Raw genomic sequence first — 19463 nt, 5'->3', positions numbered from 1 at the left:
GCTCCTCAGCAGCTCGTCCACGTGCAGCAAGATCGCCTCCGGTATCGCGGCTCGTCGTTGGCTCGTCGTGGCTCGTCGGCGGCTCGTCCAAGTGCTGCAGGCACAACACCTCCAAGGTATCCACACGTGCAGGGAGGGAAGCGTCGCAAGCCGGACTGCTAGATCCGCGAGTTGCAACAGGCGAGGGCGTGGGAGGCGCGGCAGGTGTGTTTCGCCAAAAAGGTGTGAACCCTAGGGCGCCCCCACCCCTCTATTTATAGAGGTTCCTGACGGGCCTCTGGATCCGAGGCCCATTAGTACTTCTAAACCTAATCCAACTCGGATCAGATCCGAATTGGGCTTCCAGCCCCTTAAGTGTGTGACCCTATGGGTTCGGATACGTATAGACATGGCCCGAGTACTCCTACTCGGCCCAATAGTCGGTAGCGGCCTCTAGCAAGACGTGCCAACTCCTATACGCATACGAAGATCATATCAGACGAACCATCACAACATAATATACATGCTATTCCCTTTGCCTCACGATATTTGGTCTAGCTTCAAGCCGACCGCTCTTTCTCGATCCTATGATTCGGAATCCCTTTGTAGGTTAACTCTTAACCGTACGTAGCATGGCCATGCATTTTCGGATCCGATCACTCGAGGGGCCCAGAGATATCACTCTCAATCAGAGAGGGGCAAATCCCATCTTGATTGACCATGTCTCATAGCATGCTTCTTGACAAACCCGAAAACTACCTTTATAATTACCCGGTTACGGCGTAGCGTTTGATAGCCCCTAAGTAGGTCGATCCACATCTAGAATACATGCGACAATCTCAGGTCTAAGGACAAAGCGTATATGTTGTTTAAAGAGAGAACTACTTCTCGTGTTGGGTCAGTCCTAGCACATGTCTCCACATGTGTCCACATTATTAGTTCAACATCTCCATGTCCATGACTTGTGAAACATAGTCATCAACTAATACATGTGCTAGTCTAATATTCATGTGTGTCCTCACATGAACTCCGACTAGGGACAACTTTAGAATAACCATACAAGTAAAGAGTTTCACATACAATTCATATAATTGCAAATAAATTCAAGTAGCCTTCAATGGATATTCAATGAACACAACATACAAATCATGGATACAAATGGAATATCATCATCTCTATGATTGCCTCTAGGGCATACCTCCAACAGTACACAGGTCTTTCGATTTTGTAAACGTGGCCTGGTTCAGACCGTTCAACTACTATTGCCGTGCTGACGACGTGGGTAGTAGCTGCTATGTATAGGAGCAAGTCCTCGTTTGGAGATGGAGCGGTGAGGATTGGAGGCTTTGACAGAAAGTCTTTGAGTTGCATCAGTGCCTTGTCTGCCTCTTCTGTCCACTTGAACTTGTCGTGTCGTTTGAGAAGCTTGAAGAAGGGTAATCCCCGTTCTCCAAGTCTCGAGATAAACCGATTGAGGGCTGCCATGCAACCTGTAAGTTTCTACACGTCCTTGATGCTAGCTGGTGCTTGCATGTTTGTGATGGCAGATATTTTCTCCGGGTTGGCCTCAATGCCGCGATGGCTAATGATGAACTTGAGTAGTTTGCCGGAAGGTACTCCGAAGACGCATTTGGTAGGATTGAGTTTCCATCAGAAAGCTCGTAAACTAGAGAATGTTTCCTCCAAATCGGTGATGAGTTCCTCTTGGTTTCTTGTCTTGACGACTACATCATCCACGTAAGCTTCAACATTGCGATGTAATTGTTTTTCGAAGCACATCTGAATGGCTCGTTGATAGGTTGCTCCTGCATTTTTTAGTCCGAATGACATTGTCTTGTAGTAGAAAGCCCCAAATGGTGTGATGAAGGTGGTTTTAGCTTGATCTTCTTCTTTGAGGCTTATCTGATGATAGCCTGAGTAACAATTGAGGAAGCATAGCAAATCGCACCCAGCAGTAGAGTCGACTACTTGATCCATCCTGGGTAGTCCAAAAGGATCTTTTGGATAGTGTTTGTTCAGGTCTGTGTAGTCGACGCACATTCTCCATTCGTTATTTTTCTTGTGAATGAGTATGGGATTGGCTAGCCAGTCAGGGTGAAGGACTTCTTTGATGAACCCTGTTGCAAGTAGTTTGGCTAGCTCTTTTCTTATTGCTTCTCGTCTGTCTTGGGCGAACCTGCGGAGTCGCTGTCATTTTAGAGTAGCTTTAGGATCAACATTTAGAGAGTGCTCAATCAGCTCCTTGGGCACGCCGGGCATGTCAACTGGTTTCCAGGCGAAGATATCATGGTTAGCCCGAAGGAAACTGATGAGCACGGTTTCCTATTTAGGATCTAGCCCTGTTCCGATCAGGGCTGTCTTGAAGGAGTCGCCTATCTAGAGATCGACTACTTTGAAGTCTTTCTCGCTTGTTGGCTTTACTTTTGTGGACCCCGACTTGTTTTCTGGGATCTCAAGTTCGGTTGGGTGAAGCTTCTTTGAAGCTGTGAAGACTTGTTGCATGGGACTAGGCGCTTGAGAGGTTGCGGCAATCTCCACGGCTTCGGTGTCGCACTCGTAAGATTGTCGTAGATCTCCTCGTAGCGTTAGTTCTCCCTTGGGCCCTGGCATCTTGAGTACCAAGTAAACGTAGTGTGGTATGGCCATGAACTTAGCTAGTGCTGGCCTTCCGAGTATGGCGTGGTAAGATGTCTCGAAGTCGGCAACTTCAAATCTGATGTACTCGGTGCGGTAGTGTTCCTTAGTTCCAAAGGTAACTTGGAGGACGACTTGTCCTAGTGGTATAGCTGTGTTTCCTGGTACAATGCCATAGAAGAGTGAATCTGTTGGAGTGAGTATTTCCGTGATGTCGAGGCACATCTTTCTTAGTGTTTTGGTGAAAATGACATTGAGTCCACTTCCACCATCGATGAGTACCTTTGTCAGCTTTGATCCTGCCACAACGGAGTCGAGTACTAGAGGGAATCGACCTGGCTCTGAGAATTTTGCCCACTGGTCCTTTTTACTGAAGGATATAGGTACTTCTGACCATTTTAGTGGTGTTGGATCTGTTGGAGGTATGCCCTAGAGGCAATCATAGAGATGATGATATTCCATTTGTATCCATGATTTGTATACTGTGTTCATTGAATATCCATTAAAGGCAACTTGAATTGATTTGCAATTATGTGAATTGTATGTGAAACTCTTTACTTGTATGGTTATTCTAAAGTTGTCCCTAGTCGGAGTTCATGTGAGGACACACATGAATATTAGACTAGCACATGTATTAGTTGATGACTATGTTTCACAAGTCATGGACATGGAGATGTTGAACTAATAATGTGGACACATGTGGAGACATGTGTTAGGACTGACCCAACACGAGAAGTAGTTCTCTCTTTAAACAACATATACGCTTTGTCCTTAGACCTGAGATTGTCGCATGTATTCTAGATGTGGATTGACCTACTTAGGGGCTATCAAACGCTACGCCGTAACAGGGTAGTTATAAAGGTAGCTTTCGGGTTTGTCAAGAAGCATGCTATGAGACATGGTCAATCAAGATGGGATTTGCCCCTCTCTGATTGAGAGTGATATCTCTGGGCCCCTCGAGTGATCGGATCCGAAAATGCATGGCCATGCTACGTACGGTTAAGAGTTAACCTACAAAGGGATTCCGAATCATAGGATCGAGAAAGAGCGGTCGGCTTGAAGCTAGACCAAATATCGTGAGGCAAAGGGAATAGCATGTATATTATGTTGTGATGGTTCGTCTGATATGATCTTCGTATGCGTATAGGAGTTGGCACGTCTTGCTAGAGGCCGCTACCGACTATTGGGCCGAGTAGGAGTACTCGGGCCATGTCTATACGTATCCGAACCCATAGGGTCACACACTTAAGGGGCTGGAAGCCCAATTCGGATCTGATCCGAGTTGGATTAGGTTTAGGAGTACTAATGGGCCTCGGATCCAGAGGCCCATTAGGAACCCCTATAAATAGAGGGGTGGGGGCGCCCTAGGGTGACACACCTTTTGGCTGAACACACTTGCCGCGCCTCCCACGCCCTCGCCTGTTGCAACTCGCGGATCTAGCAATCCGGCTTGCGACGCTTCCTCCCTGCACGTGTGGATACCTTGGAGGTGTTGCGCCTGCAGCACTTGGACGAGCCGCCGACGAGCCGCCGACGAGCCGCGACGAGCCGACGACGAGCCACGGTACCAGAGGCGGTCTTGCTGTGCACGTAGACGAGCTGCTGAGGAGCTGCTGGACGTGATCGACTACGTACGACTACGTTGATCGACTACGTACGACTACGTGATCGTCTTCACTGCATCGACGCAAATCTACATCTTCCGCACCAGTAGTGCGTCGAGTGGTAATCCCGTGATCCTTATACGGCAGTTCTTCCTGGTTATACGCGGTAGAAAATTTTGATTTGCGCTAGTGTAGCCTACCTTGTATCCCAACAGGATCTGTTGGCTCGATGGCCATGATTTCCCTGAGTACAAGTTTGCTAGCTCGCTTGGATGCGGTGCCTGGGATTCTGCCAAAAATGATGTTGACTGTCTTGGAGGCGGTCTAGAAGTCGCCCTCTTCTTCTTCGTCGTTGTGGACTTTGTTCTTACCCTTATCTTTTTTCTTGTTGTACTCTTCAGGGGGTGGTGGTGCGGGTAAGTCTTGCATTACTCAACGCATGCTGTAGCAGTCTATTGTCGAGTGCTTGCTAGTCGGGTGCCATGGGCACTGCTTTTTGAGTAGTTCGGTGAAGGTTGGCCCTTCATCATTTTTGCGGGATCCCTTTTTCCCGGAGTTAGTCATGGCAGCAACAGTGTTGTCGGGCTTCCTTTTGCGATTCTGATTACTCAAAAAGTTGTTTCGAGTATCATTGTGTCGAGTTCTATCCTGGTCATTGTTGTTATCGCGTCCTCGGTTACGATGAGAGCTGAACCGTTCTCGCTCTTTGTTTTCTTCATCTGCCCATTGTTGTACCATGACTTTGAGATCTTTGACATTAGCTGGTCGTCGTCTACCGAAGTCTTGGTATGTTCGTTGATCGTAGAGTCCATTCTGGAAGCACTCGATGACGTCTGTTTCTAAAATGTCGACTATAGTAGCCTTCTTTTCGAAGAATCGTCGCAAGTAGTCGCGTAGTGTTTCACCTTCTTTTTGCTTTATTTGACTCAGGTCGATCTTGTTGCCTGGTCTGGCCATTGAGCCAGCATAATTGTTTGTGAAAGCCTTTGTCAAATCTACCCACGAGTCGATTGATCTAGGTTTGAGTGACTCAAGCCATGTCACTGGTGCGGGTTCCATGCATATGGGAAAGTGGATAACTTTGGTGTCGTTATTACTGTTGGAGGTATGCCCTAGAGGCAATCATAGAGATGATGATATTCCATTTGTATCCATGATTTGTATATTGTGTTCATTGAATATCCATTAAAGGCTACTTGAATTGATTTGCAATTATGTGAATTGTATGTGAAACTCTTTACTTGTATGGTTATTCTAAAGTTGTCCCTAGTCGGAGTTCATGTGAGGACACACATGAATATTAGACTAGCACATGTATTAGTTGATGACTATGTTTCACAAGTCATGGACATGGAGATGTTGAACTAATAATGTGGACACATGTGGAGACATGTGTTAGGACTGACCCAACACGAGAAGTAGTTCTCTCTTTAAACAACATATACGCTTTGTCCTTAGACCTGAGATTGTCGCATGTATTCTAGATGTGGATTGACCTACTTAGGGGCTATCAAACGCTACGCCGTAACAGGGTAGTTATAAAGGTAGCTTTCGAGTTTGTCAAGAAGCATGCTATGAGACATGGTCAATCAAGATGGGATTTGCCCCTCTCTGATTGAGAGTGATATCTCTGGGCCCCTCGAGTGATCGGATCAGAAAATGCATGGCCATGCTACGTACGGTTAAGAGTTACCTACAAAGGGATTCCGAATCACAGGATCGAGAAAGAGCGGTCGGCTTGAAGCTAGACCAAATATCGTGAGGCAAAGGGAATAGCATGTATATTATGTTGTGATGGTTCGTCTGATATGATCTTCGTGTGCGTATAGGAGTTGGCACGTCTTGCTAGAGGCCGCTACCGACTATTGGGCCGAGTAGGAGTACTCGGGCCATGTCTATACGTATCCGAACCCATAGGGTCACACACTTAAGGGGCTGGAAGCCCAATTCGGATCTGATCCGAGTTGGATTAGGTTTAGGAGTACTAATGGGCCTCGGATCCAGAGGCCCATCAGGAACCTCTATAAATAGAGGGGTGGGGGCGCCCTAGGATTTACACCTTTTGGCTGAACACACTTGCCGCGCCTCCCACGCCCTCGCCTGTTGCAACTCGCGGATCTAGCAGTCCGGCTTGCGACGCTTCCTCCCTGCACGTGTGGATACCTTGGAGGTGTTGCGCCTGCAGCACTTGGACGAGCCATCGACGAGCCGCCGACGAGCCGCGACGAGCCGACGACGAGCCGCGGCACCGGAGGCGATCTTGTTGCACGTGGGAGCTGCTGGACGTGACGTGATCGACTACGTACGACTACGTTGATCGACTACGTACGACTACGTGATCGTCTTCACTGCACCGACGCATATCTACATCTTCCGCACCAGTAGTGCGTCGAGTGGTAATCCCGTGATCCTTATACGGCAGTTCTTCCTGGTTATACGCGGTAGAAATTTTGATTTGCGCTAGTGTAGCCTACCTCGTATCACTACAATTACCCCCAGCTGCTTGGACTGCCAGCGAGTAGCATCGCAGCCATTGAATTGGGTCTTGCTTGCCGTCATACTTGGTTATTCCTGTTGGTTTGAACTTCTTGGGTAGTCTTGTCCTCATTACCTGGTTTGTGAAATCAGGAAAGTGGTTGTAGTTGTCGACTTCTCGCTCACACCGACTATTGATTATTTCTCGTAGATCACTGAAATTTGACACTTCGTGATTTTTCCGAGTGGGGCGAGGAGTTTTTACGGAGTTAGTGCAGCTGACTTCTCCAACGGCCTTCTGGCGTATTGGGGCATTGTGCTTACTTGGACCTTGGCTGTGTTGCCGAGGTTGGTTTACAACTTCGTTGTCATTTCTTTGTACGTTGTTGTTGTTAGCTGCGGCACCTCTACTGCCCTCTTGATGACCCGCGATGCGGGGAACGGTTGGGATCGGTGACTCTTTGTCGAGTAGCCTGTAAGCTTGTTCTGCAAGTTGTGCAATTAGTCTGTTGCCTCATTGTGCGAGCTGAGCCGTGGCTTCATTGTCTCTGTCTCGAGGTATTAACGTTGTTAAAAGGTTGATAGAGGCGATTGCTACGAGTGGAGTGGTATGTTCTTGAGCCTGTACTGCATCAAATGCTCTTTCGAGGTTTGTGATGGGAATGTTTGTAGCCAGTGTCTGCGTCGCTCAGCCCGAGTAGCGTTGCGTATCCTTCTTTGGTTCCTTTGATCAGAAGTTTCGTCTTGTGGGGTGTTAGCTGTTGACTCGTCTTCTGAGACATTGTTAAGTTGTACTAATCGTCTGGGAGTTCTATTCTGGCTAGTACCCAGGTTGTTATTTTGAATAATAACAAAGACTTCCCTGTCTGGGTAGTAGCTTCTAGAGCTTGATGTTGCAATGTCTGTGGAACTTTCCTCACGGTTTGAAGTGAGTGGGACGCCTTCCTGATATGGGAGGTTATCTATATGAGCGACAAGGCGTGATTCGTAGTCACGGGCAAGGAGAGATGGTCTCATTCTTAGCCAGTGTACGAATCTGCCTTGCAACATAAGTTATTACCATTCCTTGGGCTGGTCCTGTCAGTTGGATCTCTGGGAGATAGACTGAGTTGGAGTCGTTGTCTTCATCGTTCCCGTGTTCGAGTAGGGTTCGAGTGAGGAAACTTTGGTAGACTTTGGCTGCTTTGCGGAGTCCGTGTGGAAACCGTTTTGGGGTCGAAGTCGATTTGGGAAGCGAATGGGACCGACTAGTCCGAACTGAAGTTGAGTCCGACATGTAGTCGAACTCGAGGTTGTTGATCTTGAAATTTTGATTTCTCCTGATTGGATCTTCTGATTTCTTCTCCTAGATGTTGATGATTTGGCGCCGAAACGATCCGGCACCGTCGGCGACACAGAGCCAGGATCCAAAAAAGAACGTTGCGCCTGCTTCGATGACGAAAACAGGCTTGATGACGACTGTTGCCATTGAGCTCGCGCTGAGAAACTCGACGAGCGCCCCTACCTGGCATGCCAGCTGTCGTTGTTTTAGATCGGCAACCTGCCTAGGGGGTACCCTAGGTGGTCTTTTATGCGGTAAGGGCCGTCGAGAATCAAGGAGTCGATGGTGACGCAAGGAACACGATTTAGACAGGTTCGGACCGCTAGATCGCGTAATACCCTACGTCCTGTGTGTTTGGTTGTATTGATCTTAAATGCACTTGGACTTGTTCTGTTTGAGGGGGGTCCCTGCCCGCCCTTATATACACGGGAGGGCAGGGTTACAAGTCTGAGTCCTAGTCGAGTACAAATACAGAGTTCTACTCGGTATAACCCGAGTAGTTTCCATATGCACACTTAACTAGTCCGATCGGGATAAGCCTATCCCCTTGTCTTGATCATGTCCGAGTACGTCCCTTAGTGGGCCGTCCAGGGCCTACTCGTGGGCCTGGGGTGCATGCCCGACACCCTAGGCGCATCATCCCTGATGGGGTCCCTCCTGGGGTGGTGATCTTAGGTTTTCACGTCGCCCCTGTACAAACTAGTCTAACCGGCTTCCCTAACCGGTCTGACTGGCCAAGGGCAGGAGCGACGCGAGGAAAGTTCTAACGACCGTGCAATCTGGCGCATTCAGTGTGTTGACCAGAAAAAGCATCAACAACAGGAGAGAGATAAAGTTGGTTATAGAATTTAGAGGGACATGGAAAACAAGAACCAAATAAAAGATTTGTGCAAATCCTCTAAAAATGAGTTAGCATGTTATGCTATCCGACAGCTTCCGTTAGGACTGCTCTCATGTGCTCACAAATCCAACAATGGCATAAATCGAACCGAGCACATGGTGAGCATTGAATCTTATTGGCACAAGGCAAAATCAAACCGTTTATTTAGTTCAAACCATACAAAATAATCTATTTTACTTGAGATATAGAGAAATAATGAACTATTCGATGCAGTGGCTAGAGAGAGATTGAAGGTGGAGCCTTGTTTCCCTTTTTGAACTTCAGATGTGTGTGAACCTTCTAAACAGGCTTTTGCGGTGCAGCAATGAAATGTCGTCAGACTGAACAGACTTTCGCTCTTGATTTGCACTAGCACCGGTGATACTCTTGCAGGCTTGGATGTTAGGCAGAGAAATATTAATTATTAAACATGTATATTGTTGCGTCATGCACCTCTCACCTCGTAATTGTTAAGTAGACCGTACATCTTTATCTTCCAAGCACCGCTTGCAAGCCTGAAGCTACAGTGGAGGTGGCTAGGATTAAGCTAGTGTTGGTGAACATCAGTAGATGTGAAGAATCTAGCGACCACCTTAAATGGAGAAGATGTGGGTGAACATCAAGGATTCAACGACCATCTTAGATGGAGAACGTGGCAAGCATCGATGACTCACCGATTGCGGGACAACGAGCAATGAAATGTCCCCACGCATCAGCGATTGGTTGGATGCGGTCAAACAAAAAAAAAATTGACAGGGCTGATAAGGCTGCTTGGAACTCCGCTTATGCAAAAAGTCTTGTTGAAATATTACTTGACTACAAAGATAACCCCAAATATAAAGGTCAAAATGGTTGGGTATCGGACCAGCAAGTTCAATGAGAAGTTTCTCGTAGCTCATTTCACAAAGAAGCAGGTTTAGGAGAAGGAGAAGGAGCTCAAAGCTAATTACAAGGCACTAAGAGATGCTAAAAGAGATAGTGGTAATGGTTGGAATGAATCTTTGTGTATGATACCAACTGAACCAAAAGTATGGGAGAAGCTAATTGCAGTATGCCATTTGGACTCCATATAAAATATGCTAAGAAGTAGCTAAGTTATTGTTGTTAACTAATTATCCTTTTTCTGTTACATTCAATAGAATCACCCAAGATTAGCAAAGTTTTGAAAAAATCCATTTCCCCTCTTTTACTAATTGGAAGCATTATATGAAGGTGAAGTTCCCTCATTTGCATAGCAATTTTGTGGTTCTAATATAAGCTCCAATTGTCTCTTAAAAATAAGAAATCTAAACTTCACATCAACCATGCAAGTGGATCCACCTTCTGCTCCTGCACCTCCTTCTGTTCCTCCTCCTGCACCTCCTGCTGTTCCTCCTCCTATTGCTCCTATTGTTCCTCCTCCTGCACCTCTTGTTCAAAGAAGTAACTCTGAACAAAGCAGCAGTCACTTGGGTGCGAATCCATTTGCTTTGAATTTTGATGGCCAAGAGACTTCTAATGCACATAATGAACGCAATGAAGCTCAAGATTCAAGATAGGAAGAAGGTGGAAGTGGGAGAAAGCATAAGCAAAGTCACATTGGATCTGCTCTTGAGGGATATGTGGAGTACAAAAAGAGCCAAACCAGCAAAACTTTGCAAGCTCTTGAAAAAAGGAAAAGGCATGAGGAAGAATTTTTAGTTGAGAAGTGTGTTGATCAAGTGGATGCTATGGTTGAATTAACCGATGAGGAGAAGTCATATACTTTGGATGTCTTTGAGTCTGAGACACACAGGAAGATATTCATTGCAACCAAGAATCCTAATGTTCGATTAATGTGGCTAAAGTGAAAAATCAAGTATGTCTCTTTGAATATGCTCAGCGTATAGTTCATGAAAAACTTACTTGTCTCATCATGTCTAACCATGTAAAATTTTACTTTGTATGAACCTTCTACTGCTTACATGGCTAAATTATTTCATTTTTTTTAATTGCAGAGCCCTAATGGGAAGCACTACATGGGTGTATATAATTTAAGATTTGAAATGGTTTTATTCAGGTAATATAAACACTATCAGCTATCTGTCATTGCTCATGTAGCCAAACTTTTGTGTCAGATGATTATTAGATTCCCCTTTCGTGCAACTATTACTCAACCTTGTCGAGTTATCAATCTTTACACAGTTAACTGCCTATTGGTGTGTGCGTTGCACCCTTCTCAAATTTGGCGTTTCAACAGCTGGAGTAGCATGCATTAGTTGGCAGTGGAATATATTTCATTGTCTTTGGTGCTTGGACAGATCACAGCTATCTATGGTTCATCGTTGCTTGTTTGTCAAATTACAGTGGAATAAATTACAGGTTGCAGGTTGAAAGAAGTGTTATTCGAAGCTGCTTTCTTTGACTTTGCAACTGCTAAGCTAGCGTCTTGGCTCACGATGATTGAGGACTTCTGTTATCTCTGAAGAATAGTAGATAGTGGTTGCTGCATCACAGCATTGCTGTCTGATATTGTTGTGTCTATGTGACTAGTCTCTTCTCATTTTTCTTTTCAAATGCAATTGGTTCCTATCTAACGCTTGACTAGTCTCTTCTCATTTTTGTTTACCTGTAGCATCCTTGGTGGAAGCAATACATGATCTGAGAAAAACGAGGCGATTTGTGCTGAATTGACATGCCAATTTACTGGTCCTTGATGCACATGTGTTCTTTATATGCTGAAGTGCGTGGTATTTGTTCTTTATGTGCGTGAGAAAAAATTTGAGTATGTTAGCTTTGCTTTGGTCCGGCAGAATCCTTGGTGGAAGCAATACATGATCCGAGAAAAATGAAGCGATTTGTGCTGAATTGACATGCCAATTTACTGGTCCTTGATGCACTTGTGTTCTTTATATGCTGAAGTGCGTGGTATTTGTTTTTTATGTGCGTGAGAAAAAATTTGAGTATGTTAGCTTTGCTCTGGTCCGGCAAAAGCAGTCCGTGAGTTAATTTGTTTTGTTTGGATTAACACAATCTGTACCGGCAAAAACCATCTATGATTTGTTTCCGGTTCGGTTAACAGTCTACTTTCTGATTTTTCTTTAATTTTTCCTAAATTTTTTGCTCCAAAGAGGAATTTAGCCTCTTGGTTCCACCTGGACCTATTGATTTGCCACTAAAATCCCCCTGGTGGCTTTTCTTTCTAGGATTTGACTCCCTTGCTGCCAAATCAAACCTAAATGGAGAAGATGTAGGTGAACATCCAGAATTCAACGGCCGTCTTAGATGGAGAACGTGGCAGGCATCGATGACTCACCGATTGTGGGACAACGAGCAATGAAATGTCCTACGCACCGGCGATTGGTTGGATGCGGTCAAACAAAAAGAAAGAATTCAAATCTCAGTATTCATTTGGGACCAGGGCCTCCTATCTATCTTCCAGGCGATAGAAAGTTTACTGATCGCACGGCCCACAGAAGCCTAGTAAAGCAGCAACACACAGCCCATTAAATAGAGAGCAGCAGTACACCTTGCGCGTAGAAAAAAGTCGCTAGTGCTCACTCGTTCGGTGCCGCACCAGTAGAGACCCCGTGATTATTTATTTTTTTGTCATATCATATATTCAACATTCTCTAACAATTTTTTCTACGTTCTCCAACAGTTTTTCCTACACTCTCCAACTTGTATTTGCTCAACATTTTTCTACCTCTCCAACTTTTTTCTACACTCTCCAACATTTTTTTTCTACACACTCCAACTTTTATTTGCCCAACATTTTTCTACACTCTCCAACAATTTATTTACATATATCAATATTTTTCTTGATGCCCCAACATTTTCTTTACATAATTCAACATTTATTTGTTGAACTAGTACATTGCAAATGTTAAATGACACATAGAAAATGTTGAATTAGTATATTAGAAATGTTGAAACGTTAAAGTAAAAAAAATTTAAATAATATATTGGATCTCATTTTTTTTATTAATTCTAACATTCAAACAGATTTCGAATTGGTATACGAGGTGCTAAACTTTAACATTGTCACATCGGATATTCGGATGCTAATTAGAAGGACTAAACATGAGCTAATTATAAAACTAATTGCAGAACCCTGTGCTAATTCGCGAGATGAATCTATTAAGCCTAATTAATCCATCATTAGCAAATGGTTACTGTAGCACCACATTGTCAAATCATGGACTAATTAGGCTTAATAGATTCGTCTCGCGAATTATACTCCATCTGTGCAATTAGTTTTGTAATTAGCCTATGTTTAATACTCCTAATTAGCATCCAAACATTCGATGTGACAGGTGTTAAACTTTAACAGGGTATTCCCAAACACCCCATAGTTGAAGAGAAAAGATCATAAAGGTCGAAACTTGTGTAACATCCAATCCACCTCCCTCCTATCACAGTCTACCACCTGTCCCTTTCGTGCTGGCACCTCATCCGCATGCGCGCCACCACCTGCTCCGTACTCCACCCCGCATGCTCCGCCTACGAGTCTAGGTGCATATAGTTTGCACAAATCTTAAACATCGGAAGATATAAATCTTCCGGGAGATGGATAGGGCGAAATTTTTTTATTTTTTTATTTTTGATTTTAGCATTTTGTGAAAATATATAGTCGGATTAAAAAATCGCAAAACTAGACTATTGCCGCCGGCTGGGTCGCCGGAAGGGCCTTACCACCGGCGAAAGGGCCGGCTGAAGGGTCTTATCGTCGACCCAGCCGGCGAAAGAGGTACACGCCTCTGCACCATAATTTCAAAAAATCATAACTAATTTATATCAACTTGGATGGAGATAAACTTTATATGAAACTTGTATATCTCGATGAGATATACAACTTTGTAGTTAAAACTTTTTTCATTTGATATTATATTCATGCTCAAATAATCGACACAAGTTTCAGATCTAAAATTCAATTTTTAGATCTGAAATTGGGCAGCACACTTTCAAAAAAATGATAACTAACTCATACGAGCTCAGATAGAAATAGGTTTTATATGAAAATTATAGCTCTCGACGAGATTTACAACTTTGTAGTTCAAACTGTTTTCATTTGGAGCCATTTAGTTACTGAAATAATCGATGCAAGTTTCAGATCTAAAAATTTAGATCTGAAACTTGTGTCGATTATTTGAGCACCAATATGACATCAAATGAAAAAGTTTTAAGTACAATATTGTAGATCTCATCGAGATTATCTACAAGTTTCATATAAAGTTTATCTCCGTCCGAGTTGATATGAATTAGTTATGATTTTTTGAAAGTATGGTGCGGAGGGATGTACCCCTTTCACCGGCGGGGCCGACGGTAAGACCCTTCCGTCAACTGGGCCGGCGGTAAGGCGCTTCCGCCGGCCCAGCCGGCGACACTAGCCTAGTTTTGCAATTTTTTCATCCGACTATATATTTTTGCAAAATATTAAAATAAAAAATAAAAAAATAAAAAAAGTTCGAGACCTGCCGTGTTACAAATTTAGACCATTTTCAGCCCATAAGAATTTATTTCGCAGGCCGCACATGTTTCGCAGGCCCAAAACAAGAGGCTAGAAGCACACCGCGCCCGTAAAGAATTCCCCTTCCTGACCTCTCACTTCGCAGTCAGACGGCATTACGGCAAGACCGATGCTGCCGATGAGGTCCGCCGCCGCCGTGCCGTGCTCGCTGGCAGCGCTGCTGCTCCGCGGCCTCTCCTCCTACTCGTCCTCTTCTGTCTATTCCGTCCGCCGCCACGCCTCCTCTGCCCTATCCTCTCAGCCCTCCGCCTCCTACCCCAGCACCTGCCCCCCTTGCCCCCTCTCCGTCCCCCGCAGGACCAGGGAATTCACGGCCTGGGCCTCGGCGCCGGGTCCGGCGGGGCCCGCCGAATCCCCCGCCACGAAGGCGCTAGAGGCCAAGGTACCTGCCTTGCCACGCGGGCTTCGCTTGCCACTCCTAATAATTTTGTTGCAAGCTTCACAAATGGCCGGATGAGCGTTCGCACGCTGTCGTTTGCCATTGTGACCGAGTTTTGTTGCTGTTGTTCCTTGGCAGATCAAGGAGCAGCTGGAGGCCGACGCAGTTACGGTCGTCGACGCCTCCGGGGACGGTCGCCATGTCTGGTAAGTACCCACTTCTAACTTCTTCCTCCAAGATGTTCTCATTTCCCACTCGGGATGGGAAGAGATGAGCGTGCTGTGCTGTTCTACTAGTTGGGTGGGTTTTGCGAGGTCAGATAGACATGGATTTGTAGAATGCACTCTCTTCGTTTCTGTGTAAATGAAACCAGGGTTTATTGGTAGATCGATTAATTTCTTGCTTCTTGTTCTAAGCATTGGTGCTGAATGGTGTGGAATTGATATTCATATGCTGGATATTGATCCAGGAGATATAAGCTTTTGGGAGTGCAGTGGTTCTCCTCACAAAACAAAACAGAATGTACTGGCTCTGCATCTCAGCTCTGCTTTGAGTTTGCTTGTGGAATGCGGCTAACATCATTTTGGAGCATGTCTAGATTGTTTATTGTCCATCAATCATCAATGGCATTGACAGGGCATTCCTCACGAAAACAGAATGTACTGGCTCTGCATCTTGCTATGCTTTGAGTTTGTTTGTGGTATGCAGTTTACATCACTTCGGGGCATGTCTAGATTGTTTCTTGTCCATAAATGGGGGTTTGTTAGGTTCCATCTGCGTGGAGGCAACCTCCACACACCCACCTAAACGGATGACAGGCCGGCTCATAAACATCTCAAAGGCCTAGATCATTTTGCCCTCTCTCTCAGTTGGTGGCCTTTATGCTTATTTCAGCCCATCATGTGCACATCAACAATAGCCCAATATTACTTAAAGACAATGGCCTAGCTAGTTTCTACTATTTTATTTGTGATTGTCTTTTAGTGCGATGAAATTATTGTACTATTTAATTTTGTTCTATTAGTTCATGTACGATGCCCCATGTATTTTATTTTGTTGTTTTATGCATGTAAGATTAAAAAATATTGTCACTTTAAATTTAAAAAATCTGCAGTAAGAGAAATTCAAAAATAGAAAGTAGTGACAATCCGAAGAAAAATATTAATTGGAGTTGAAGGTTTATTGTTGAACAGTTGAAATATGCTACTGAAACAACTGGGACAATGGGACACACTATCGGAACAGTTGGCATACACTATCCAATAACTGAGAACATTATTGTAATAATTAAGGTGTAGTATTGGAACAATTGAAATACACTATTGGAAGAACTGAGATGCACTGTCGGAATAACAGAGGTACACTGATGGAACAGTTGGGATACACTATTGGAACAATTGAGATGTACTGTCCAAAAAGTCAAAATACAAAATTGGAACAATTGAGATATACTAATGTAACAATTTAGACTGCATTTTTAAAACAATATAAAAATAGACATGTATCTCAATCCAGAAAATGGGAGAAGATAAACAATAAATCTGAACAAATTAACCAATACTAGAAAAGGAATCAAAGAAAAAAAAGAAAAGAAAACATAAAAAGAAAAAGAAAGAAGAGAAAATAAGAAAACTGTGTCAAATTTAACTCAGTCTTGCCACAGCCAATGGAAAAGGAAGAATAAAAGTAAATAAAGGATAAATGAAATGGCCTGCAAGCCAGTTTTGCCCTGCATGGAGGGGTGGGTGGAGGAAGGTCTTCTTTCTCCAGATTCCTGCCATAATGGGAGCCTTCTTCACATTTATCATGAAGTCTTAAGTCTGTATGAACATCTAGTTTCATTTGACACTTGCAACTTCAAACATAGTGTTAACCAAGGCAAGCTTGAACCTTTTACAAATGGTGACGTTTATATATTAGAATAGAGAACTACCAATTTCACTTACTTATTATAAACCGATTTATTATAGCATGGGATTAGTTATTGATTTTGGAGAAGTTTATCTGTGGTGTTCCCAACCAGAATTTTGCCTGCTGATAATTGATCAATCTTTCAAAAACGAAATGAAATAACTGGAAACAGCTAATTATGAGATGTGATGCTATCATGGATCAACAACTAAGAAAATTCATATTGTGACGTGAATGAGTGATCTGTGATAATGACTGTTTGATCAATGTAAAATAAAACAAATGATTAAACAAATGTACTTCTATTGGGAGTTCCAATGAAGACATACCAGTGTCCTTGACATGATATTTGATTCATATAATGTAAGATAATTGCTGCATGTTTTATAAAATATTAGGCACACAAGTTTCAAGCGATTATTCATCCATTTGTTCACTTACATGCACAGAGACCTAAAAGAAAAACATGATACCCTGTGAGTTATAACTCAATCAGAGCAACGCATGCATGCAGTGACTGGCAATTATAATGCTCACATTTATCACCAAGCATGGCTAATTAGCAGTTACGGCTCTGGCATGGAGAGGACAAGACATTTATTAAATCACACTGTAGTAGCTACCATTCAGAACACTAATCCTAGCATTTTATCAACCATTTATTATTCATTGTGATTCCATCGTTTTAATCATTTTTGTCTGGCATTTAACTTTCGGATGTTCTGCTTAATATTCACACATAGAAGCTGCTCTTTTCTTCAAACTAACAATGTGCAATGCACTTCTATAAGTTGATTCCAAGCATTTAAATCATCCTCTCAACTACATAATACAGTTTCTGTTTTGTGAATTCATCGTTGTTGTTTTGCATTTGATTACTGAATAAGTAGTTAGTAGCACAAAGCCAGGGTAATATTTATGCTAGTAATATGTATACTTCATGGTTCCTTCCATTCAACCATTTCACACAGCAGCTGATGTTTGTGGTTTTATCTCACGTTCTTTGGTGCTCAGTTTTTTTCCCATGATGTGTTGCTGTACTAGTTCATTAACATGGGATGAAGTAAATTGTAACAAAGAGCATTGAAGCCACAGAAAATATTTGCAATCCATCATTACATTGTCCAGCAAAGCTTCTCTCAAGTCCCAGTGTCAACCTATATTAAGCCCAAACATCATAAGATCCACATGTAGGTCTATTTATGTGCGCTACGTTAGCGGCACCATAGTGTTAACTACCTCCACTAGATTTTTAAATTAACTAGGTAAAATTAACAAAATAGTGAGAATGGCTCCAAAAAAACATAGATATTTTCAAATAAAATATTGAATATTTGCTGTAAGCATGTAACAAAAAAGCTAAATGAAAAATAGGTACAGAAACATATAAAGATAAGCTTCAGTGCAAAAGCCTTTGTGAAGAGGAAAAAATTATAGGGTGCGGAAAAGAAGAATGGAAGAAATGTTGTACAAAATGATTCTGAAGAATTGTTACTGTTCAATTACTTGTGATATATAACTCTTGAGGGTCTCAATTGCATTCTTATAATATTAGCGATTATGATTGTCAGCCCTTATTGTTCAATTACTTGTGATATATAACTCTTGAGGGTCTCAATTGCATTCTTATAATATTAGCGATTATGATTGTCAGCCCTTTTCCCGCCCTTTTTTTTTATCATATTTCAAACGATTGTTTTGGGCGTTATGCTGATAATATTGTTTTCACATTGGCTGACAACATTATGTTTATTTGGATAAGGATGTTTCTGCAGTTTTTGTAGTATTACTTATCATTGATGTATTGACAATATTTTTCCTAAGGAAAAAAAGGCAATTCTGAAGTTGAACTAACCCCAACCTTTTCTATTCTCAGCATAGATGTGGTTTCCAAAGCATTCGAGGGAAAATCTGCAGTAAATAGGCAGAGAATGGTTTACAAGGCTATATGGGAGGAGCTTCAGAGCACCGTGCATGCCGTGGACCAAATGACTACCAAGACGCCAGATGAAGCTGCTGCAAACAAGTAATTCAATATCATAAATGTGGAGACAGTTAAGCTCTCTTTTGAAGGTCAGGCCGTTGCCTTGACCATGGTTCTGTTTTTTCTGATACTATTAATGTACACGTCAAATGAATTGTCAATAATTCGCATGATTAGCATTCCTTCAAAAAGAAATTTATGTAATTTGATGTGCATTCACCTTTTTCCGGCGCGGGTGGCCTGTAAGGAAAACATTTCAAATTACTCTCTCCAACTATCAATGGAACCCTAAACTATAAAATTGTTTATTTAACCTTTTTAATATTGAATCTGTCTCCTCGTCAACCGACGACCTTTTTAATATTGAATCGGTCTCCTCATCAAACGATTGAGATTTTGTTTTTCTATCAATCAATATTTTTGTCCATTAGATCGAGATCCAATGATCCGGATGCATGTCCTTCATATTCTCTCTCTTGCTTATCTTCTCTTCCCGTTCCCCCTGGCTCGATGTAAAAAGTGAGCCGCCGCCGCCGCCGTCTCCGCTCTTTCCCGTGTGACCTCCACCTCCCTGCCCGGCTCCGGCGGCGAACTGCCACCTCCGTCGCCGCCCACGACCACTGCGGGTGCTAACTGGTTGACCCTCGACACCCCCGCCGCCTCACTGCCTGCTAGGGTCCTCCACTGTCCGGCTTTGGCGGCGCCTTCACCGCCTCTGCTTCCCGCCGTCTCTACCACCTCCACCGGCCGGCGAGCCATCTAAGAGCTTCCTCTACAGCCACGCACTTGAGTAAGCCCCCAAACCTAA

The 19463-nt window shown here is 43.4% G+C and overlaps 1 protein-coding gene across 1 annotated transcript; it reads left to right on the top strand.

The window, feature by feature from the left end:
- Positions 1 to 14429: 14429 nt before the first annotated feature.
- On the top strand, positions 14430 to 18979 carry LOC101768388 (protein BOLA4, chloroplastic/mitochondrial). The gene is made up of 3 exons (XM_004965328.4): positions 14430 to 14763; positions 14899 to 14966; positions 18548 to 18979. The coding sequence occupies exons 1-3, from the start codon at positions 14491 to 14493 to the stop codon at positions 18699 to 18701; spliced, it is 495 nt and encodes a 164-aa protein (XP_004965385.1). The 5' UTR covers positions 14430 to 14490; the 3' UTR covers positions 18702 to 18979.
- Positions 18980 to 19463: the final 484 nt, after the last annotated feature.

This window comes from Setaria italica, chromosome IV (assembly GCF_000263155.2).
Source record: "Setaria italica strain Yugu1 chromosome IV, Setaria_italica_v2.0, whole genome shotgun sequence".
Lineage (NCBI taxonomy): Eukaryota > Viridiplantae > Streptophyta > Magnoliopsida > Poales > Poaceae > Setaria > Setaria italica.
The sequence above is the reverse complement of the archived record's forward strand: the minus strand, read 5'-3'. Positions and strand labels throughout refer to the sequence as shown.